Source organism: Octopus bimaculoides, chromosome 23 (genome assembly GCF_046866305.1).
Source record: "Octopus bimaculoides isolate indiv1 chromosome 23, ASM4686630v1, whole genome shotgun sequence".
NCBI classification, from domain to species: Eukaryota; Metazoa; Mollusca; class Cephalopoda; order Octopoda; family Octopodidae; genus Octopus; species Octopus bimaculoides.
This window is the reverse complement of record NC_142950.1, coordinates 21,166,775-21,191,281: the sequence shown is the minus strand read 5'-3', so window position 1 is coordinate 21,191,281 and position 24,507 is coordinate 21,166,775. Positions and strand designations below refer to the sequence as shown.

Below are 24,507 nucleotides of genomic sequence, written 5' to 3'. Positions count from 1 at the left end.
TGTGACCCATTGGATGATCCTGCCGCCCTAACCATCAATCCAGCAGGTTTTATTTGGTGAAACACCTTACGGACGTTTTTGGGAAACAGCATCCAACCTCATGCCCAAAATCCTGTTATTCTGAGTGTTTGCTACAGCTTCCACAGTAAATATTTTTTCAGCCAACCAGATGAAGACATTGTCACTGGCCCTCTGAATCACCTCCACCACTTTCTTGCACCTGTCCGGTCATTTTGCGGCCGAAATTAGGTGTCGACGTTGCAGTTTTAATGACTTACAATTCAAGTCTTCATGCATGACCCGTCACATGGTTGTCTGAATATATCGAAACTTTTAACCATTTACCGCATACTCCACTGTAGATTTTCATGACACTCTTTTTCATACAACATCCACCAATTGTTTCATCCTGATCCTTAAGGATCATTTTCAACCATGAATGGAGTTACCGTTGATTGAACCTGTATCACTGTTGCATTTCATGACATTATAGACTGTTTTGGGATAAACATCAACCTTTGAAGCTACATATTTGATGCTATGTCCTGCTTTTTCAGAGCTACAGTCTTACTTCACCTGTTAACTGCCATACTGAAACATTTTACTTGCCAAATGTAAACAAACAATGGCGTGTACATGAACAATTGAATGTCAAGGAAAGCATTTTAATTACTTTTGTGCAATTTCAAACTAAATTCAATAAAATAAACTTATTTAGATATTTGAGAATTCTTTACTGCACACCCTATAAATTGGCAACTGTAGGATTTGAACTCAGAATACAAAGAGCCAGAACAAATACTGCAAGGTTATTATTGCTTGCTATAATATTGGTGATATTAGAGGTACAGCTGAAATTCTCTTTGATATTTTATCTGTTGAATATATTTCTGAAAATCAATTTCAGAAATGTAATTCGTGTTTATAGCAAAATCATAATTCAGGTTGAGATTAAAGAAGTTAGTGCTGAACCAGACAACATTTCAATTATAATGGCAGTTTCCCTTGGCATTCATTATTCTTAATTCATAGAATATCCTTTCTTGGGTAAGACGTTAACCTTTTCCTTGAAACTGTTGTTTACTAATGCCTTATTGTTGCAACTGACTGTTTTGTCATATGTGATCTGTTTGAGAAAATTTCAGTAATTCGTTTGCACATTTTACTGACTAGATTCTTAATATTAATATGAGGATGGTTAGAATTTTGTCTGCCTGTACCTAAATCTTGAATCATAACTACTATCATGTTAACTCCTAGTTCCTTTAAAGAACTAATTAACTCTTTAAGACCTTTTATCCAATCCTCTAATTTCACTGCTAATTCACCACCATGATAATACATCCAAGACTCCATTATTCCCATTTTTTAAGAGGTCAGAGTGAGACTTGAGGGGAATTTTGTATTTATTTCTAGCAAGTTCAACCACCACCTAGAACACTGCCCCTTAACTCAGAGTCAATGGGATCTTTGTGCACCTACAAATGTAGTACTGGGTGTTTGTGAGCCAGCTTATGAATTTTAAAATGGTCCTGTGTAAAATCTACAATTACTTAATTACATATAATTATTATTCAGTTAGATATATCTTTTAATTAAGAAATTAAACTAGGAGAAAGAGTTTGTGGTTAGTTAATAAAACTGGTTTATAGACCTTTCAAAAGACTGTGATCAGTGAGGAAAAAGTCACTTAAATAAAAGGGATCCTTCTTAAGGAAAAGTTTGGGATTCAGTAACCCAAATGCTTTTGTCTTTGACTGCCCTCTTTTTATTACAAAAGGGCAGTTTTGCTGGCCCTGCAGTACCAGTGGGTTTCATGTCATTAATGTTCCATTTCAACTGTTGCAGATCAACAGTTGCAGGGAAGACATGAGCTGGGAGAAGTTTCCAGAGGAACAATATTTGGTAGTGGAAAGAAGTGACTGAATATAGTGATTGGTTAGTGTGAGGCTGAAGAGAGAGTATGCAGTAAGGGTAATGAGAGATGGAGAGACAAGTGGGTTAGGGATATCTAAACAGAAGAGGTACCAGGCCATTATAGTAGTAAGTGAAAAGACAGAGAGAGGATACAGTACGCCTGTGGTCAGAGGCTGAAGTGTGTTCATTAGGGGTTTAATGCCAGTCAGTTCTTGATTCCCAAGAACCACATTATATGTATCATTAACTGAAAATCAAGAAGTAATAGAACAACCTACCTGTCCAATACTTTTAAATGGTTGATCAGCAAAAAAGAATTGTTGTGCTGTTTTCATTCTTACGACAGATGTGTTTCCCACTTTTTGCATTGCAGCATCAACACTGGTGTTTGAAATTGGTAGAACTGTACAGTTTCTCAGGTCCTTGTCGATGTAGTAAGCAACCCCTATACAAATAAACATGGGACCATAAGTGTCTTATTTAACCATGGTACAACAGTAATGAGACGTTGAGTAACTTTCTTCAGTCCTCATTCCTTGATTCCCTCACATCAATCTCAGAGGCTCTAAAAATGGTCAGAAGCACTGCCTCTTCCTCTTGGACCAAACAATAAAAAACTAAAAAATAAAGTATCAGTTATAAATAGATATTTACCTGTATTATAATCATGAATAGTTGTCAGAATTCCTGGGGTATAGAAGGGTGGCTGTACAGTGGCGAGGTACTGATCTATTCGCATCAAATTGCGTAGATTGTCAAACCAAATCTGAAAGAATCCAAGCACAAAGTTTTCAGTTTTACCTTACATCAATATCAATATTTTAAAATATATATTGTGAATGGTCTTTTATATGGCACCATTTTTACAATCCTGTCAATAATAATAATAATAGTATTTTTGCGATCACTGTGCAATGACTAAGGAAAATAATTTAATAAAGGGGCATATAAGCCCTCGACAGAAAAAAGAAGGCTTTCCTGTCTGTGTAGGAGTCGAACCTACATCCCTTTGTTAATGCGACTGAGTGTGTTACCTTTACACCAGCGAATTAGCCTTCCTTTTCCTAACAAATTTAAGAACTTTTTTCTGTCGAGGACTTATATGCCCCTTTATTAGACTATTTTCCATAGTCATTGCATGGAGATCACAATAAGCTTTAAGCTTATATAAAAATACCATATTTATTATTTACAGGATTGTAAAAACAGAACCATATAAAAAAAAACCATTCACACCAAAAGCATATAGAAAGTTTGTTTACATATAAAAAAAATAAACATTAGCTTTTATACTTCTTAAATTTGATAGGAAGAGGGAGGCTGATTCGCTGGTATAAAGGTAATACATTTAGTCGCATTAACAAAGGAATGTGGGTTCGACTCCCACACAAACAGGAAAGCCTTCTTTATTCTGTCAAGGGCTTATACGACCCTTTATTAGACTATTTTCCTTAGTCATTGCATGGATGAGTGGGTGAATGGATGGATGCATGCATGCATGGACGGATGGATGGATGGATGGATTGGTGGGTGGGTGGGTGGGTGGGTGGGTGGATAGATGGATGGATTGGTGGGTGAATGGCTGGTAGATGGGTGGATAGTGTATGGATGGGTGGATGGGTGGGTTGAAGGGTGGGTGGATGGGTGGGTTGAAGGGTGGGTGGATGGGTGGGTAAATGGGTGGCTGCATGGATGGATCGGTGGGTGATTGAATGGATGAGTGGGTGTATGGCTAGGTGGATGGGTGGATAGATGGATGGATGAACGGAGGGATGGATGGATGGATGGATGATGGGTGGATGGGTATTGGGTGGGTGGGTGGATGGATGGATGGGTTGATGGATGATGGATGGATGGACGGACTAAGATATTTAGCAGTTATTTAGCCATACCTAAAACACAGTACTTACTTCATGATAAGCAGTTTCTTCATAAACCGGCAATGTTATTTCTTCATGGTAATACACTTGGTTATCAAATAGTGGTATGGAAATGCTACTGACATCACCTGGTATTATATGTATATAGAATATCTTTATAAAGTAAGTCATGTGGAATACTAAATGCCCACAAATAGTTATTATTATGCAATGGTTCTCAACCTGGGCCCTTATGACACCTGAGAATCCATATAAGATTTTGAGGGATCAATGTAAGCAAAACAGTAAATTGGGAACCCATAGAATTACATTAGGGTCCATTAAAAAATTTTGCTTTAGATGTATTTATTGCACGAAACAGATTTCTTTTGCTAATATCTTACATCGTTCAAACTACACAAGTTAACGTATGGTGAACAAAATGGGAATTTTGAAAGAAATTTCTTTAAAACAAGTTTTTAAACATCATATGACTATGATGACCCACCAGAATAGAACAGTAATTAAAGGGATCCATAAGCAAAAAGTAGTTGAGAACCACTGTTATAAAGGAAGGAAGCCACCAATAGCAAATGCTAACAACAGTTATTACAGAGAGAAAGTTACAAGGAGTACCAAATATTCAGAGATAGTATAAAGAAAGAAAGCCATAGAGAGTATCAGATATTCACAAATATTTGCCATGAAGGCATAAAATCAGAAGGAATGTCAAATAGACATTATAAAGAAAGAGAGTACCAAATTTTGATAAACAGCTATCACAAAGAAAGGAAGTTATGGAAATTATCAAATACTTATAAATAGTCATTATAAAGAAATGAAATTACAGTGAGTACCAAGTAATTTTTGAAGATTAGAATAATCTTTTATCCCTACCGCAATCTAATTCTTTGTCTTTAGGATTCATGTAAAATTATCTCTCATCAATTCCTTTTTCAGGGAGCACTATTACCCACTTCATGAAGTATTAATGAAAATAATTATACAGTAAGGAGAAAAATATCTCAATTTTTGTCAATACCTTATATTTATACCTTAAATTTTCTATATTTTGGGAAGTGAGGGAGATAATTCTACACGTTTTTTTAATATGACTTTATCAATTCATATTATACTTGCCGAAATAATGACAAAGAAAACTACTAAGTAAAATATAAGATATGTTTATACATTGACTTCAATAGAAAATATTATGATGAATTAATACAACTGACCTCTTATTAGTTCTATGTGGTATGATGTGTATTCATATTTCTTTTGCTACAAAAACCAAAAATATACAATATATTGCTGAAGCATTGGGAATTATATATATACTAGCATATCTGTGTTGTCAAAAATGCTGACAGTTTTATTAATGATAGAAAATGGCACATCAACACAATGGGAAGAAAACCATTAATAAATGTAAGCAATCTAGTAAATATATATACATACACAGAATTGAAGCAGTTGAAGGATCAGATACGATTGTAACATCTCACTTAAAAATATCACTCACATAATGTATGTTACTATACACACACACACACGCGCACGCACACACACACACATGTGCATATATATACATAGGAGGAGAGGGAGAGGGGGGGAGGGGGGAGGGGAGCAGGAGGAGGGAGGATGTGAGGAGGAGGATGTGAGGAGTAGGATGTGAGGAGGAGGAGGATGTGAGGAGGAGGAGGAGGAGGTGAGGAGGTGAGGAGGTGAGGAGGTGAGAAGGAGGAGGAGGTGCGGGAGGAGGAGGAGGTGAGGAGGAGGAGGAGGTGAGGAGGAGGAGGAGGTGAGGAGGAGGAGGAGGAGGAGGTGAGGAGGAGGAGGTGAGGAGGAGGAGGTGAGGAGGAGGAGGTGAGGAGGAGGAGGAGGTGAGGAGGAGGAGGAGGTGAAGAGGAGGATGTGAGAAGGAGGATGTGAGGAGGAGGATGTGAGGAGGAGGAGGAGGAGGAGGAGGAGGAGGAGGTGAGGAGGAGGAGGAGGTGAGGAGGAGGAGGAGGTGAGGAGGAGGAGGAGGTGAGGAGGAGGAGGAGGTGAGGAGGAGGAGGAGGTGAGGAGGAGGAGGAGGTGAGGAGGAGGAGGAGGAGGAGGAGGAGGAGGAGGAGGAGGAGGAGGAGGTGAGGAGGAGGAGGAGGTGAGGAGGAGGAGGAGGAGGTGAGGAGGAGGAGGTGAGGAGGAGGAGGTGAGGAGGAGGATGTGAGGAGGAGGAGGTGAGGAGGAGGATGTGAGGAGGAGGAGGAGGTGAGGAGGAGGAGGAGGAGGTGAGGAGGATGTGACGAGGAGGATGTGACAAGGAAGATGTGACGAGGAGGAGGGGAGGAGGGGGAGGAAACAACAACAGCAAACCACAAATATGGCAACAACTACAAGTTCTTCCATTACTACTTCCATTACCACTATTACAGCTACTACATAAACAACAATACCACAAAAACAATTTCAAGGTACAAAAAAATAAAACTAAATCAGACTTACGGTAGTTGGTTCAATAAGGTCAAATGCTAAAATTCTGTTATAAACACTAGAAAATAAATTATTCCATACATTGGAATTACTTTCCCATTTCATGTCGTGCATCATGGTTCCTGGAAAAGAACAAGTGTCTCTCTTTGTTATTTCATTTTTTATTATTTTTTTGTTTATTCTGTAATTCTTTTCTTTGGCTGGTTACAGTCCTGTAACTCTGACCAGACGGAAGGGCTTTAGTCAAACAGTCAACCATTCATTCTTCTAAAACATTTATTCTATTTTATCTATAGGCACAATCATGGTTCTGTTGTAAGAAGTTCACTTCTCAAACATATGGTCCCCAGTTCAGTCTTAATGCATGGTACCTTGGGCAAATGTCTTCTCCCTTGGCTTCAGGCTAACCAAATCATTGAGAGCTTTTAGTAAACAAACTAAAAAAAGCCTATTTTATATATATATATATATGTGTGTGTGTGTGTGTGTGTGTGTGTGTGTGTGTGTGTGTGTGTGTGGAGGTGCAGTGTCCCAGTGGTTAGGTCAGTGGATGCGCAGTCATAAGATCACAGTTTCGATTCCCAGACCAGGCGTTGTGAGTGTTTATTGAGAGAAAACATCTAAAGCTCCATGAAGCTCCAGCAGGGGGGGGGGGGGCGAACCCTACTGTACTCTTTCACCACAACTTTCTCTCACTCTTTCTTCCTGTTTCTGTTGTACCTGTATTTCAGTGGGCCAACCTTGTCACACTCTGTGTCACGCTGAATCTCCCCGAGAACTACGTTAAGGGTACACGTGTCTGTGGAATGCTCAGCCACTTGCACATTAATTTCACAAGCAGGCTGTTCCATTGATCAGATCAACTGGAACCCTTGTTGTCATAACCAATGGAGTGCCACGAATATATATTTGGATCAAAACTGAACCAAATTCGATGACTGGCACCTGTGCCAGCGGAGCGCTAACAGCACCATCTGAGCGGGATCACTGCCAGAGCAGCGGTCTCACTTCCGTGCCGGTGGCATGCAAAAAGCACCATTTGAGCGCAATCATTTCCAGGTTCGCCTTTCTGGCACTTGTGCCAGTGGCATGTGAACAAAACATTGGACTGGCTCCTGTGCAGGCGGCACGTAAAAAACACCATTTGAGCATGGCCATTGCCAGAACCGCCTGACTGGTCCTCGTGCCAGTGGCATGTAAAACGCACCCACTACACTCTCGGAGTGGTTGGCGTTAGGAAGGGCATCCAGCTGTAGAAACTCTGCCAGATCATACTGGAGTCTGGTGTAGCCATCTGGTTCACCAGTCCCCAGTCAAATCGTCCAACCCATGCTAGCATGGAAAGCGGACGTTAAATGATGATGGTGATGATGATGATGATGATGATGATATATATATACATACATAAATATTGTATGATGGAAATAAGTGCTCAACATCACAGCCTTAATTCACAAATAAATATATATATATATATTTATTTATTTATATAAGGGCATTACTATACAAGAATGCCTCACGCTAAGAGGGACTCTAAGGTCAAACTACCGTGTTTATTATGGTAGTTTGACCTTAGAGTCCGTCTTAGTATAAATAAATGATGGATTTTTTCCCTTATGAGGTTTTTTTCACGCTAGCTACTTGATAAATTCTTATAAAAGAATTCATCCTATTATTGGATTAATTAAATAAATAACCAGAATATATTCAGTGCTGAATTTATTCTGAAAAAAACATGTACCGAGATGCAATTCGGTACACTGTATTCTTCCTTTTTAAAGCATTTAGGATGTTTTAAATATGTTAAATTTCTTTGTACTTCCTTCCCTGAAGATATTCTCACTTGTAGTAATTAACTAAATTGTTTTAGTTAAATTAAATTAAATTTGGTTGATTTTATGCTGCCAGTGATGAATTGAAGCAATTGTAGGTCTGGTCTTGTCAATGTATTAATAAACTTTTATTAATCTTGTCTCCATCTTCTCTCTTGGTTTTAATAACATTAACTTTTAATAATATTAATAATACATATGTATGTGCCTATATCGTTAGGTATTCAACCAGTACATTCTTGGATATTTTTATCCCTCCAAGGTTTATATCTTCACCTGTACTTTGTTATATATCATCATCATCATCATCGTTGTCGTTTAACATCCACTTTCCATGTTGGCATGGGTTGAACGGTTTGACTGAGGGCTGGCAAGCTAGAAGGCTGCACCAGGCTCCAATCCTATCTGGCAAAGTTTCTACAGCTGGATGCCCTGTGTGTGTGTGTGTGTGTGTGTGTGTGTGTGTGTGTGTGTGTGTGTGTGTGTGTGTGTGTGTGTGTGTGTGTGTGTGTGTGTGTGTGTGTGTGTGTGTGTGTGTGTGTGTGTGTGTGTGTGTGTGTGTGTGTGTGTGTGTGTGTGTGTGTGTGTGTGTGTGTGTGTGTGAAAAGATTGAATTATATTTCATTCTTCACTTTGGAGGGTTCCAAAGGGCGATTTCTAACAAAGATTTTTCATATTTCGCTGGTAGCTTAGTGGCATAAGAAATTTGCGAATATGAAATTATTACATATATATGGTGTGTTATGAGAATATATGGAAATGTATCCCATAGAAACTCAACAAACATGTTAAAGATGGAGAAGAGGGTGAACTGTGAAGAGGTAGTGGAAGAGCTCAACTAAGCCAACGGTGCTTCTTGAATTGGTACTGAAAGATTCCCTATGACTCAAGCTCTCAATTCAAATTCATAATATTGGAATTGGATTGCAACAAAGAGTTATGAGAATTCGCGAAAGCAACAAAGTATATATACATGTGTGTGTGTGTGTGTGTGTGTGTGTGTGTGTGTGTAGGGTATCTTACAGAAGAATGTACCACCCTAAAAAATTTCAGTAAAATTGCCATTACTCTGATAATATCAAAAGAAATCAAACGAAATTTATACTAGATAAAATATATTATACATGCAAACATTATACAAATTTGGAACACAAAACAATAAACATTTTCAAACATATGAACGAAAATAAGGTGTATAAGGTTGTGAATTTTTCCCACAAGGTAATCGAGGTAGCCAGAGTCTGCGATAGAATACTTATGATTAGATTAGTGCTGCATCATAGGTTAAGAACCGTTATCTTGGCCTATGCCCCTCAGCCAGGACTACTTGATGGACAGAAAGACCAATTTTATGACACTCTTTTGCAGACTACCTCATCGACGAATGACAGGGACCCTCTATTTGTGACTGGTGACTTCAGTGGGCATGTTGGACAACATGCAAGGGGCTTCCATGGCAGACATGGAGGCTATGGTTTTGGTTCCCGCAATGAGGAGGGAACCAGGCTGCTGGAGTTCTGCGATGCAAATGATCTGATGGTTTGTAATACTAACTTCAGGAAACCTGCCAGTCACCGAGTCACCTACTGATCTAGTAGACACACTAGACAAATTGACTACATCCTCACCAGGAAATGGGAAAGATGGCTACTTATAAATGCCAAAACCTTCCCAGGCGTAGAATGCACCCCACAACATAAATCAGTAGTTAGCGACTTCAGGATCAGAGCTAAATGGATGCCCATAAGACAACCAACTTGGAGGAGAAGGGTTTGGAAGATTAAGGATCCTGTGAATGGACAGAGATTTAGAGACATATTACTCGAAGCTTTTGACAAAATAGAGGGGGATATAGCATCACATGATGTGGAAGACAACTGGAGGTTTCTATGGGACAACCTGTTGAGGGCCACTGATGAGATGTGTGGATGTTGCAAAGTCCCCTCTCAACCCAAAGTAACGTGGTGGTGGAACAATGTAGTTGACAGGGCCATTAGGAAAAAGAAACAGGCATGGAAGGACTGGAAGAATGGTGGTAGCGGGGAACTGTATCAGACTGCCAGAAGGAGAGCTAGGAGACAGGTTTATTTAGCCAGAGGGGAAGCAGATAAGAAAAAATTTGCCAATGCTCTGCGTCGTGAGGACCAAAGACTTGAAATATTTTATGTTGCATGATAGTGCATGAGAGAATCGTGATGTCATAGGAGAGAAATGTGTACGCATGGATGACGGTTCACTTGCATCTAATGAAGCTGCAAGGAGAGAGGCTTGGAGACACCACTATGAAAGGTTGCTAAATAAAGAGAATGAATGAGAGAAAGAGAGTTTGCTGAATGTTGACCCAACAGAGGGACCAGCTATCTGAATTGACAGTACCTTGGTGGAGAAAGCAATTAAGGGTATGAAGACAGGGAAAGCCCCTGGCTCACAAGGAATCACTGCAAAGATGTTTAAAATATCTGGTGGTGTCAGTTATAGTCTAGTCACCCGTATTGTCAACCAGGTGACTATAGCACCATAGTCAACTGCTACAAAGGTTGCGCATTAGACACAAATAATTACAGAGGTATCAAGTTGTTGGATCAGGCGATGAAAGTCATAGAGAGGATCATAGCCCAACTAATTGGGGAGAGAGTCAGTCTAGATGAGATGCGGTTTGGGTTTATGCCAGGGAAAAGCACCACTGATGCTATATTTCTGGTAAGACAGCTGCAGAAGAAATACCTAACCAAAGATAAACTTCTGTACCTGGCTTTCGTTGACATGGAGAAAGCCTTTGACAGGGTCCCCTGATCCCTTATCTGGTGGTCAATGCGGAAACTAGGGATAGATGAGTGGTTAGTGAGAGCTGTACAAGCCATGTACAGGGACGCTGTCAGTAAGATGAAGGTTGGCGACTAGTACAGTGAAGAATTCCGGGTAGGGGTAAGGGTGAACCAAGGATCAGTCCTCAGCCCCCCACCCTTAATCATCATAGTCCTCCAGGCAATAACAGAGGAATATAAGACAAGATGCCCCTGGGAGCTCCTCTATGCTGACGACCTTGCTCTAATTGCTGAGTCATTATCAGAACTAGAGGAGAAGTTTCAGGTGTGGAAGCAAGAATTAGAATCAAAGGGCCTTAGAGTCAACCTAGCTAAAACCAAAGTCTTAATAAGTAGGAAGGCAGACAAACTACAAATTCCTTCAGGTAAATGACCCTGCTCGATCTGTAGAAAAGGTGTAGGTAGAAACTCCTTAAGGTGTACCCAGTGTAAGCTATGGTCACATAAGAAGTGCAGCAATATCAAAGGAAGGCTAACTGGGAAGATAGTTTTTTGTGTGGCAAATGCTCAGGAGCAATAAATGCTGAAAATGTGCAGAGAACAGCTTCCATCACATTCCAGGGGGAAAAACTACAAGTTGTTGATAGTTTCTGTCACCTGGTGACCAATTCAGTAGCAGGGGTGGATGCTCTGAAAGTGTAGCTGCTAGAATAAGAATAACCTGGGCAAAGTTCAGAGAGCTCCTACTTTTGCTGGTGACAAAGGGCCTCTCACTCAGAGTAAAAGGTAGACTGTATGACACGTATGTGAACAGCCATACTACATGGCAGTGAAATATGGGCCATGACTGCTGAGTACATGTGTAAGCTTGCAAGAAATGAAGCCAGTATGCTCTGCTGGATGTGTAATGTCAGTGTGCATACACGGCAGAGTGTAAGCGCCCTGAGAGAAAAGTTGGACATAAGAAGCATCAGATGTGGTGTGCAAGAGAGACGACTGCGCTGGTATGATCATGTGTTGTGAATAAATGAGATCAGCTGTGTGAAAAAGTGTCACACCTTAGCAGTTGAGGGAACCTGTAGAAGAGGTAGACTCAGGAAGACCTGGGATGAGGTGGTGAAGCATGACCTTCAAACATTGGGCCTCACCGAGGCAATGACAAGTGACTGAGACATTTGGAGATATGCTGTGCTTGAGAATACCCAGCAAGCCAAGTGAGACCATAACCATGGCCTATGCCAGTGCTGCATAACCAGCCCACTTAAGAGTACCCTTCAATCATTGGACAGTAAACTACACTTGCGAAGACCTGTTGAGGGAAGTGAAATCATTGTTGTGGCTGATGACAGTACTGCCTGATTGGCACCTGTGCCAGTGGAACATTAAAAGCACCATTGAAGCTTGATCATTGCCAGGACTACTGACTGGCTCCTGTACCGATGGCATGTAAAAAGCACCATTTGAACGTGATCGTCGCTAGCGTCACCTGACTGGCTCCTGTGCCAGTGGCACATAAAAAATACCATTCAAGCGTGGTCGTTGCCAGTGCCGCCGGACTGGCTCCTGTGCAGGTGGCTTGTAAAAAGCACCATTTGAGCAAGGTCGATGCCAGTACTACCTGACTGGCCCTCATGCTGGTAGCAAGTAAAAGCACCCACTACACTCTCAGAGTGGCTGGCATTAGGAAGGGCATCCAACTTTCCCAGATAAGATTGGAGCCTGGTGCAGCCTTCTGGCTCGCCAGCTCTCAGTCAATCCGTCCAACCCATGCCAGTATAGAAAGCAGACGTTAAACAACGACGACGACGACGATGATGATGATGATGATTGAAGTATAATAAGCTGAAAAAAGTTATTCTATAGTCCATGGTTGGCAGCCAGGGTTGCCTGACAGGCAAATTAAAATCCAAGAGTTAAGGAATGGAGCTGATATTTTTCATAACAAGTGGAACCTCAGAAGTAGTAACTATCCAGGCAAAGTGTATACTGCAGGCTATCATTCAGGCCAAGGGTGTCTTCATTATATGAAGTTTGCATTGTCATTTGGAGGCTCATGTTAACACACAGAATCTTCTGTGTGTTAACATGGACCTCCTAATGACATTTACAATACATATATATGCATGCATGTATGATGGGCTTCTATACAGTTTCTGTACAATCCCACTCAAAAAGAAGAGAGAGAATAAGCAGAAGAGGAAGAATAAGCAGAAGAGGAAGAAGAAAAACAACAGTAACAAGTAAATAGTAGTAGTAGTAGTAGTAGTAGTAGTAGTAGAAGAAGAAGAAGAAGAAGAAGAAGAAGAAGAAGAAGAAGAAGAAGAAGAAGAAGAAGAAGAAGAAGAACTTACTGGCATAAAAGTTGGTTCCTTGGCTATCTTGCAACTGACTGTCAGCCTTTTCCTCGGAGAACTTCATAACAGTTAGAGTGCACACACTATCTGCTGACAGTTCGAATCCATAACAGCCAGTATACTCAACACACTCCTCTGCACACAAATTCACTGTGAAGTGTTTGAACATTAGAAGCCGGTTTGTTTTAGATTTTATCATTTTATTTTCATGCAGTGTAAATAAAGCTGCAAAATATAGAAAGAATGATTTAATTTGTTTCTAAGACTGACCCAACACCAAAGAATATTGGTCAAAGTACTACAAACATATGGGAAGGTAGAATGGATGAGACTGAATTTATTAAAGAACCCCACCCCAATTTCCAGTTAACAGACCTTATTATATCTACAATGTATATTTAAGTAATAATCTTAAACTTGGGTATACACCTTGTAGTACGCTGTTTAAAGCTTGTTCACTGTATTCAGCTACCTAATGTCATCAACAGTATCGATATAAATGCCATTGGATTTACTTCAGGAATTCTTTCATGTTCGTAGAATTTATAACATACAAGAAAAAGAGAAAGAATTCACAAGATTCTTTATTAATCACTACAATTGTCTCAACTCATTGTGTATTGGTTCCTTGTGCGTAAGATGCTGTACAAATAGTTGTGGTACATCATTTGGTGCAGATCTGCCTTGTCAAGTGATTTGTCAAATGGTACCTCATTCTTTAATCTCCATTTCGCTTATTTTGATTAGAATACATTTTGGTGGTTATCTGTAGTTACATACACATGAAAACTTGATGTATATATCTATATATATTAATATTTCTAAATCTCTCTAAAGGAAACTACGGCAGCAGTACTGGAAACTAATAGTTATCGCCAAGCTAACAGGGCAGTCCAGGAAAATAGGATGAATGCTGCCGTTGATTAGTTCCAAGAGGCCATTGCCTCTGGCTAGCTATGTGACACACAAACCTATGTCCATTACAACCTTCAAACAGGGGAGGTCAGCAGCTTCCCTTTGCTGGTTCAACATCCACAGACTAGTTTCAGGGTGATTGCCCCTTATTAATGTGGAGTAGCCGAACCCATCAGGCATCGCTGTTGACTGTCTGTTCGAAGGTTTATTTACATGTATTCAGTGGAAAACATCCACTGGTTTTTCAAAAATAGAAATATTAATATTGTGTGTGTGTGTGAGAGAGAGAGAGAGAGAGACAGAGAGAGAGAGAGTTGTAGAGGACATACTCACTCTCTGGGGGAGCCGGATCAATTATGCTGGCAAAAAGAAACACATAATCATCATCATATTCCAAATGCATGTTTTGCACTCTGTAATGACTAACTTTACCATAGTCAGCTATTTGACTGTGTGCTGTCTTCTCAAAAGCATTTATTAACGATGGTATATATTGGCCTGTAAAAAGAAAAGAATAATAGAAACACATAAATAATAATAATAATAATAATAATAATAATAATAATAATAATAATAATAATAATAATAATAATAATAATAATAATAACAATAATAGGTGTATGGAAAACACTCGGCGAGAAATGGGAGAAAATTTGAAGAAAGAAGAAAAAAAACAACATAATAATAATAATAATAATAATAATAATAATAATAATAATAATAATAACAACAACAACAAGAGCACTCAGAGAATGCAAACTTCCACCAAGGCAACACCAACGTCCTCTCAATGATTAGCCCGAGATGATTTTTAAAATGAGAATATCTGAAATAAATTCAACTGCTGTCACAAATGCAAATACTAAAAATGAACTCAACCGCTGTCAAAAATTTTTAAAAAAACAAAAAAAAAAACAAGAAAAATAATCCAGAATCCTTGTCCGGTACTGGATCAATCCCAAAATCTAATCAGTACGTGCCAGTCACGAGGCCAAACATCCCTGAATGTTTCATCCAAATCTATCCAGTGGTTCTTGAGATATATTGTCCACGGACAAACAAACAAGCAAACAAAGATGACTGAAAACAATACCTCCGCCTTAGCGAAGGTGGAGGTAATAAAATGCTAACATACCAGGCATCGTCATCAAAGACTTAAGACAAGAAACGTGCTTGTTAATTGATATGATAGTGTCTACTGATAAAAACATCTGAACAAAGGAATTTGAAAAACTGTCGAAATATAAGGACCTTCAGATTGAGATGTGGCGATTAAATACCAAAACCACCCCTGTTGTTGTAGGTACCCCAGGAAGGAACAAGAAAGGTAGTGACAAATTTTTTGACCAGATCCCTGGGAAACTAACAATCTATGAGTCTCAAAAAATCGTGTTGACATCAACCACTCACACTCTCAGGAAGTTTCTCTCCATCTAATACATACGTGCCTTAAGTCTCTGGTTGAAATCTGGTCAGGTGAAATCAAATGCAAATTAACTAGAAAATAATAATAATAATAATAATAATAATAATAATAATAATAATCCTTTCTACTACAGAGACAAGGCCTGAAATTTTAGGGGAGGGAGCTAGTCGATTGCATCGACCCCAGTGCATAACTGGTACTAAGTTTATCGACCCCGAAAGGATGAAAGGCAAAGTCGACTTTTGCAGAATTTGAACTCAGAATGTAGCAACAGGCGAAATACTTCTAAGCTTTCTGTCCATTGTGTTAACGATCCTGCCAGCTCATCACTTTAACAATAATAATAATTATTATTATTATTATTATTATTTCAAATTTTTGCCACTAGAGCATCTTGGGGGAGGTGGGGATGAGTCGATTACATCGATCCCAGTATTCAACTGGTACTTATTTTAAAGACCCCCACAAAAGGATGAAAGGCAAAGTCAACCTTGGCAAAACTGAGCTCGTAGCGGCAGACGAAAAACCGCTAAGCATTTCGTCAGGCATGCTAACGATTCTGCCAGCTCGCCGCCTTAATAATAATAATAATAATAATAATAATAATAATAATAATAATAATAATAATAATAATAATGATAACAACAACAACAACAACATATATATATATATATATGATGTGTTGTGAATTTATGGAAAGAAATCCCTTAAAACTCAACAATTTAGTCAACTAAATTGTTGTGTTTTTTGGTATTTCTTTTGATAAATTCACAACACATCATACACAAGTATTATTTTCATATTCGCAAATTTACGCTTGTAAACTACCAGCAAAACACGAAGAATCAATATTAGAAATCTTTTTGGGAAACCTACAAATTAAAGGACAAATCTAAATTCAACCTTTTTATAACTATATTACTATTACCATTATATATACATATATATATATATATATATATATATATTTATCTGTAAAAATATGTGACACTTATTCGGTAGTGCCTATATATATTTATAAAATTAATCCCAAAAAATGAAACGAAGAAAATACACAAGTAAAAACAACAATGTGAGGACGTGGTACATGCAATGTATTAGCAGACGCTCAGGGAAGGAGAGAAAGGTAGTTTTACGTTTCGGGTTAAGCTCCTCTTCAGAAACAGGAGACAGGAAAGTCAAAGAGAAAAGGAAGACAGGGGAAAACAGTCGCCAATGATCTACATGTAGCTATATATATATATATATATATATATATCATAAATATATAGGGATTGACAGTAACCTGCTTCTCCAACATACTGTCAAGCAGGTTACTGTCAATCCCTATATATTTATGATTATAAATGATTTTACCGAAAAGGTTTTTTCATACTGAGCTACCCGGCAAAATTGTTGATTATTAATTTTATTATTAATTGACGATTCCCTGCCCTGCATATCTATCTATCTATATATATATATATATATATATATATATATATATAGGTGATGTTAATGACCAGCCGAAATTGCAAAGATAATCTGGATCTCGACTGAGGAAAGAAAACTCCGAATGACCTGTCCTTGTTTTCTTTGTATCGTCTATTGGGATGTCTTGTTGTCCCTTTCTTGTATCACCTAACTGTCTGGAAGTTTTGCATTCTTGTCCCATTTTGTATTATTTATATATATATATACATAAATCGAAGTGTACAGTAATATACATCCATTATGGATATATAATGTTATGCACTTCAATTGATATACCCACTCTATTGACAAATATATGAGTTCATATTTTTTCTGACTTATGGATGCTTAGACGGCTGCGGAGTAGATGGAACAAGGACAACTGACGAAGGGTTATACTCTTTATGCTGCATGTCTCGTTTCTCTGCTTGTTTTTTTTGTTGTTCGAAAAAAGTTCGTTTTCTGTTTTCGTTTCTCATTGTGTTTGATATTTTTTTTATGTATACATATAGATGTAGATATGTACATATATGTATGGATATATGCATATATTTATATAATATTTATATTATTATATATATATATATATGTTATATTTCTGCTGCTTTTAAATAAAGTATATATATATATATATATATATATTCAAGTAGCCATCTTCGACTTCCTAGATCTCTCCATTCAGCATTCTAGAAGTCTGAGGGAGTCGTGCTCTCGTTGGGGGCCTACAAAACTTGCAGTAGCAATTGTGTGTATGTACGTGCATGTGTGATTGCATGTGCACTTGTGCACACTCATGTATTTACATGTTAGCATATCATAGGAAGCGATTGTACATATAATATGAAGCAAAACTTTGACTCTCACCTTTATATGTAATCTTGAACACTATGTCTTTGGTTTGATTGTAACAAGCAGACGAATCGAAATCTTTGTAACTGACAACATCGGAGAAGTCAAAGAAATTATAGAAGAAATTCCTCTGAAATTGATAAATATTTATTATATAGCTATAATGTGTGTGTGTGTGTGTGTGTAAGAAATATGTAATATATAACGTAATATATAATATTTATAATATATATGTTACAATATAATAAATGCAATGTATCCATAATATTATACATAATATAATGTGTGTATGTGTGTGTGTGTACATATATAATACACACACTCATGCATATATAGTAGTTGTTGGCACTCCGTCACTTACAACGTAGAGAGTTCCATTTGATCTGATCAACGGAACAGCCTGCTCGTGAAATTAATGTGCAAGTGACTGAGCACTCCACAGACACGTATACCCTTAACGTAGTTCTTGGGGAATATTCAGCGTGACACAGTGTGACAAGGCTGACCCTTTGAATTACAGGTACAACAGAAACAGGAAGTAAGAGTGAGAGAAAGTTGTGGTGGAAGAATACAGCAGGGTTCATCACCATCCCCTGCCGGAGCCTCGTGGAGCTTTAGGTGTTTTTGCTCAAACACTCACAACGCCTGGTCTGGAAATCAAAACTGCGATCCTTTGACTGCGAGTCCGCTGCCCTAACCACTGGGCCATTGCGCCTCCACCATATATATATCAAATAATTGTTAGGAAAGACAAGTGTACTGTAAGCTCTATTTAGCTCGACGATCGTTTCGGCTTACATTTACACTGCTCCCTAGTTTGCATGTTTGCATGTTTGTGCATATATATATATGTGTGTGTATATATAGTGTGTGTATATAGTGTGTGTGTGTGTATCTGTGTATGTGTATATATGTATATAAATGTATATCAATCATTCAAAATATACTAAACATGCACCAAAGAATTCCTTACACAATCCTGTGACTAAAATGCAGTAGCGCAGATGATGCCTTGTAGCTGTATGTGGTGAACGTGTTCTCAAGGCACACTACGAGTGACATACCCAGATCAACGGTTGGCTACTACATTTTTAAAGTCGCCAATCTAAACTTTAACTTTTAACATAACCTATATATATATATATATATATATATATATATATATATATATATATATATATATATACACAGTTAAATATGGAGAAATTTAATGACTAAAATTAATTTATTAATTAACATTGCCTACAGTTATTTCAATTCACACTCAACTGAAGATTTTGAGTGGAATATCATCAGGGTGAAAGGACATTAAGGAAGTTACATGTTAACCTGTTGAGACATTCTAACAGACTAAGTAGATAAGCGTATGTTTAGTTATTTTTGCATGCGCATGTGTGTATGTGTGTGCGTTAATATTTTTCTTAAGATATAAAATAAAATGAGATGCGCATATAAAAATAAAACTAAAAAAAAATTAAATAAGTAAAAGTAAATAATAAATGTTGATAAAAATAAAGAGGTTTCTTAGATCCTAATATCTAAACACAAACTTCTTAATTCAAGAAAAGAGGAGATTTCAACTTGTAATCATTACTCTAAATTTGTTTTTAGAAAATATAATGAATAAATAACAAAATTGAATATCTTAAATATAAACATAATATAATAACTATAACTTAATCTATAAACTGAATATAAAATATAAATAGTAATATATATAATATATAACATATTACTTAAGAGTTCAATTAATCATAATATTGAGTACTAATCTTTAATAATTGACCGTCTAATATAATACATGATATTTTAAAATTTAAATTGTAAATCTATCGATAATACTAAATAATACTATTTGAATTTCAGAATTATAGACAAATGCATTTATAAATAAATTTGATTAGATAAGCTTTTTTACTAACATGCATAAACACACACCAAAAATCAACCTAGACAATAAACATCCATACACACACACACACACACACGCACACACACACACATAAATTAATTTAGACGATAGACATCCATATTTATAATGATTTTATTTTTTATCTTTTATCTTCATTTTTATCTTACTTTCATTCTTACTTAAATTTCTACTTTATTTCTATTTTTATTTATTTATATTTATTATTGTTTTTATTATTTTTTATTTACTCTTATTTTCATCTTACCCAAATATATTTAATAACATGCATACACACACACACACAAATTAACGTAGACAATAAACATCCATGCACACACAAATTAACATACGCAATTCACATCTGTTCATAACGGTTTTATTTTTATTTTATCTTATTTTTACCTTTATTTTTAGTTTTATTTATTTATTATTATATTCATTTATTATTTTTAACTTGCCCACATATATTTTTATTTATTTATATCATATATTTTTCATTTTATTTTATTTTTATTTTCATTTTATTTCATATATTTTAATATTAATATTTATTTCTTTTATTATATTTATTACCTTTTCTTATTTTTTATTATTTTATTGAGGTCTGTATGACTTAACATAGTCTGAATATATTTTATCATTTTTATTTAATTTTTATTAATATTATTTACTTTTACTTATTTTATTATTATTTTTATCTTTTATATGTGCATATGGATCTTTGTGGTTTTCGTCACTGTTTACAATTATCTTTCAAAAATTTTTTAATGTATCATATAAATGAATAACAGATTTGTTATTTATACATTCTAGAAAAATTTTGCAAAAATGTTACAGGTATTCAAAGTTTGATAATTTTCAGAATTTTCAGCCAATCAGAAAACAGCATGTTCGCTGCCTCTTCCATCATCAGCAAGGAGGGAGACATCGGCATGTCAAAATATTAAACTAGGATTTTATGAAATAAATTATCTTTTTCATATCTCCTTCTCCTCCTTGTGTGCATGCACAGCATCTTTGGTTACTATGGAAACAGTTCTTTGCAATCAGCTACGCAACATGTGGTGCTTCTTTGCTTTGGTTACTATGGAAATAGAAATTTTCGCCATGGTGATGTGTAAAATACTTGCTTCTGATTTGCTAAAATACCCAAATTTTGCAAATTTTAAAGGCTAATAACTTTTCAATTATGGATTTATAGGGAAAATGAATTTCATTTTCATAATTAATATACAAAACTTAATCCATACTCCAAATTTGAAAACAATTGGAACAAAATAGTAAGCAGTGACAAAAACCACGAAGATCCATGCATATTACATATTTTAATACTTTTATATATTTTATCAGGTGATAAAGGTCATGGAGAGGGTCATGGCCCAACTAATTAGGGACAGAGTGTGCTGAGATGAGATGCAGTTCGGTTTTGTGCCAGGTAGAAGCACCACTGATGCTATATTCCTGGTACGGCAACTGCATGAGAAATACCTAGCCAAAGATAAACCCTTATACTTGGCTTTTGTGGACTTGGAGAAAGCCTTTGACAGGGTTCCCCGATCCCATATCTGGTGGGCAATGTGGAAACTAGGGATTGATGAACAATTAATAAAGGCTTACAGGCCCTATCCGGAGATGCCAATAATAAGGTTAGGCAATGAGTATAGTGAAGAATTCTAGGTAAAAGTAGGGGTCCACCAAGGATCAGCCCTCAGCTCCCTCTTATTCATCATTGTCCTCCAAGCAATAACAGAGGAATTCAAGACAGGTTGCCCCTGGGAGCTCTTCTATGCTGATAACCTGGCTCTCATAGCAGAATCACTACTAGAATTAGAGAAGAAATTTCAGGTGTGGAAGCAAGGTTTAGAATCGAAGGGCCTTAGAGTCAATGTAGCAAAAAATCCTAGTAAGTAGGAAAGCAAACACATCACACACACCCTCCAGTCGATCTGTAGAAAAGGTGTAGGTAGAAACTCCATACAATGTGACCAGTGTAAACTATGGCTACATAACAGGTGCAGCAACATCAAAGGAAGGTTAACCGGGAAGATAGCTTTCGTGTGCAGCAAATGCACCGGGGCAATAAACACCACAGATGCTCAGAAAAAAGATTCCATCACATGCCAGGGGTAGAAACTAGAAGTAGTTGACAGCTTCTGCTACCTAGGTGACCAAGTCTGTAGTGGGGATGGATGCTCAGAGAGTATTACCACTAGAATAAGAACTGCCTGGGCAAAGTTCAGACAGCTTCTACCCCTGCTGGTGACAAAGGGCCTCTCACTCAGAGTGAAAGGTAGAATGTACGATGCCTCTGGATTGTTGGGTTTGAAATGGTTGTACTGCATCACCTCTCAATATCCTGTTGCTTATTTCGATTTTATATATGTATGTATGTATGCATATATGTATGTATGTATGTATGTATGTATGTATGTATGCATGTATGTATGCATGTATGTATGCATGTATGTATGTATGTATATAATAAGCACTTGTATATTTGTCAATAGAGTGGGTATATCAATCAAAATATACACTATTATAGATCCTTTTCAGCCAATCTTACCAATCTATTTCACAAAGGATATTAGGTAATCAGATGATTACCCAATAATTGCACTCAGAGTTGACTGGTATAGAAAAATTAGCAACTGATCTCTATTATGGGAGGTGAGAAAGTAGCAAAATTGGTTTGTGAGTAATGTGAGAAAAACAAAACAAAGTCACAGGAGGCAATTAAAAGAGTGAGTGTGATTGCCAGTAAAAGTGGGTTGAAGTGATTAAAGCTTTACTGGATTCTCAGGCTATGAGAGTGGAAGGGCTTAAGGTGGAATCTCTAGCATTTATAATTATGGTAGAGCCCAAGGTAAGCAATCACGTTTTTTGTTTTTGTTTTTTGTTTTTACATAGGCAAGAACTTAGAAGTTCACTCTTGCAGTTTAGGTAGGTGTCTGGGTTTCTTGGCTAAACTTAGCCTGCACTTTCTGTTACTGTTGAAGTTAGGCTTGCACTTCTGAACTCTCCACTTGATTTTGTAATCCATGGCACTTTCTTTCAATGATCTTACATACCTAGTCAAGGTTTTGACATTGTGTCTCTTCTGGATATTAAAGGAGTACCTATGGTTGTTAAATTTGATTCTGAAAGTATATTCTGCCACACCCACATATTTCTGCACATTTTACTTCCCCAACCCCCCATCCTCATATATGACTGTATCTGTGTCGCAGTGGCCGTTAAGGAACATATAGTGTGGGCCTACCAGCTAATGTTTTCTTTATACTGAGTACACAGCTTAAAGAAACTCTTAAAGTGTATCTTTTAAATATTTTATAGATGCTGTTCATACAAGGAAAGTGTTTATCTTCTAAACTAAGGAAGATCTTGCATGCACACAATTCTATGCTTAGGGAGAAGGAGGATGTGAACCACAACACTTTCCAATGCTGTTTTCATTTGGTGGGGTTAAGTTGGAGTTAGATACAACACTATAAATCGTTATGTTCTCAAAAAGATTATTTACTTTGATATCTCTTTCTCTCTCTCTCTCTCTCTCTCACACACACACACACACACACACACACACACACACTCACACACATACGTGCACACACAAACACTCATTAACATTAGCTTCTCTCTAGCTTTATCCTCTCCAGCTTGTCTCCTCTCAACTCTCACATACTGACGACTCACCTTTACATTATCGATGTAGGAAATCTCCAGCATCATTGGAATTTGTGTGATGATATTTTCAAGCCCACCCCTATCAGGAATCAAGTGCCAGTCATTCTACAAACAAATAAACAGAAGAATAAATAAATAAATAAATAAATAAATAAGATCTTCAAGTATGGATCTTTGAATGGTTTTATTCAGCATATTGATAGTGGATGTAAGTCCATTAGTGACTGTGTTTACATGTCCAATAGTGGACACGTATAAATCGATTCATGTTTGATTGTGGATCTTTTACCTTTTGTCTTTTACTTGTTTCAGTCATTAAACAAAGGCCATGCTGGGGCACTGCCTTGAAGGCTTTAGTCATGCAATTCAACCCCAGGACTTCTTTTTAAGTCTAGTACTTATTCTATTGGAGCCACAAACACACCAACACCTGTTCTCAAGCAATGGTGGACACACACACACACACACATACATATATATGTGTGTGTGTGTGTGTGTGTATACAACAGACTTCTTTCAGATTCTGTCTGCCAAATTTACTCACAAGGCTTTGGTTGGCCTGAGGCTATAGTAGAAGACACTTGCCCAAGCTGCCATACAGTGGGAGTGAACCCAGGACTATGTGGTTTGGAAGCAAGCTTCTTACCATGCACCCATGCCTGTGCCTGTTGATGTAGATTTATGTGCACCAGCTGGTATGGGTTTCTGACCAACACTGGCTGTAGATATAAATGCATCCAGTGGTAGCTGTTCACTACAGGATGCAGTTCTTGTTGCAGCATGGGACATTGTGTGCTTCAGTGACCCTAAGACTTATGCTAGTGGAGCACAAGCTCCTGACAGAGCTTCTCATGTTGAACAGTTCATAGGGAATACTCCTTGGAGAAAAAAGCAAAAAAGAGTTACAGATGCAGTGATGAAAATACAAAACCACCAAGACTTGAAAGAAGTAGGTCTTCTCTCAGGGAAACATATAATGTGAATCAATAAAACCTGAAAGGGAATCCAACTGCAAAGAAGTGGAAAAGACAGCTCCAATGAGAGAAAAGCAGAGATAAGTCATCACT

General features: G+C 37.3%; 1 protein-coding gene across 1 annotated transcript in view; it reads right to left on the bottom strand.

Moving 5' to 3' along the window:
* LOC106884220 (uncharacterized) overlaps positions 1-24,507 on the bottom strand; it is a 122,545-nt gene that overhangs the window by 50,991 nt on the left and 47,047 nt on the right. The window contains exons 11-19 of the mRNA XM_089340306.1: positions 23,450-23,545; positions 17,860-17,974; positions 14,451-14,615; positions 13,200-13,427; positions 6,264-6,373; positions 5,012-5,057; positions 3,828-3,925; positions 2,572-2,683; positions 2,196-2,362 (exon numbers count right to left, since the gene is read on the bottom strand). Of these exons, the coding sequence (XP_089196432.1) occupies positions 2,196-2,362; positions 2,572-2,683; positions 3,828-3,925; positions 5,012-5,057; positions 6,264-6,373; positions 13,200-13,427; positions 14,451-14,615; positions 17,860-17,974; positions 23,450-23,545 (1,137 nt within the window). The remainder of the gene's footprint in view (positions 1-2,195; positions 2,363-2,571; positions 2,684-3,827; positions 3,926-5,011; positions 5,058-6,263; positions 6,374-13,199; positions 13,428-14,450; positions 14,616-17,859; positions 17,975-23,449; positions 23,546-24,507) is intronic.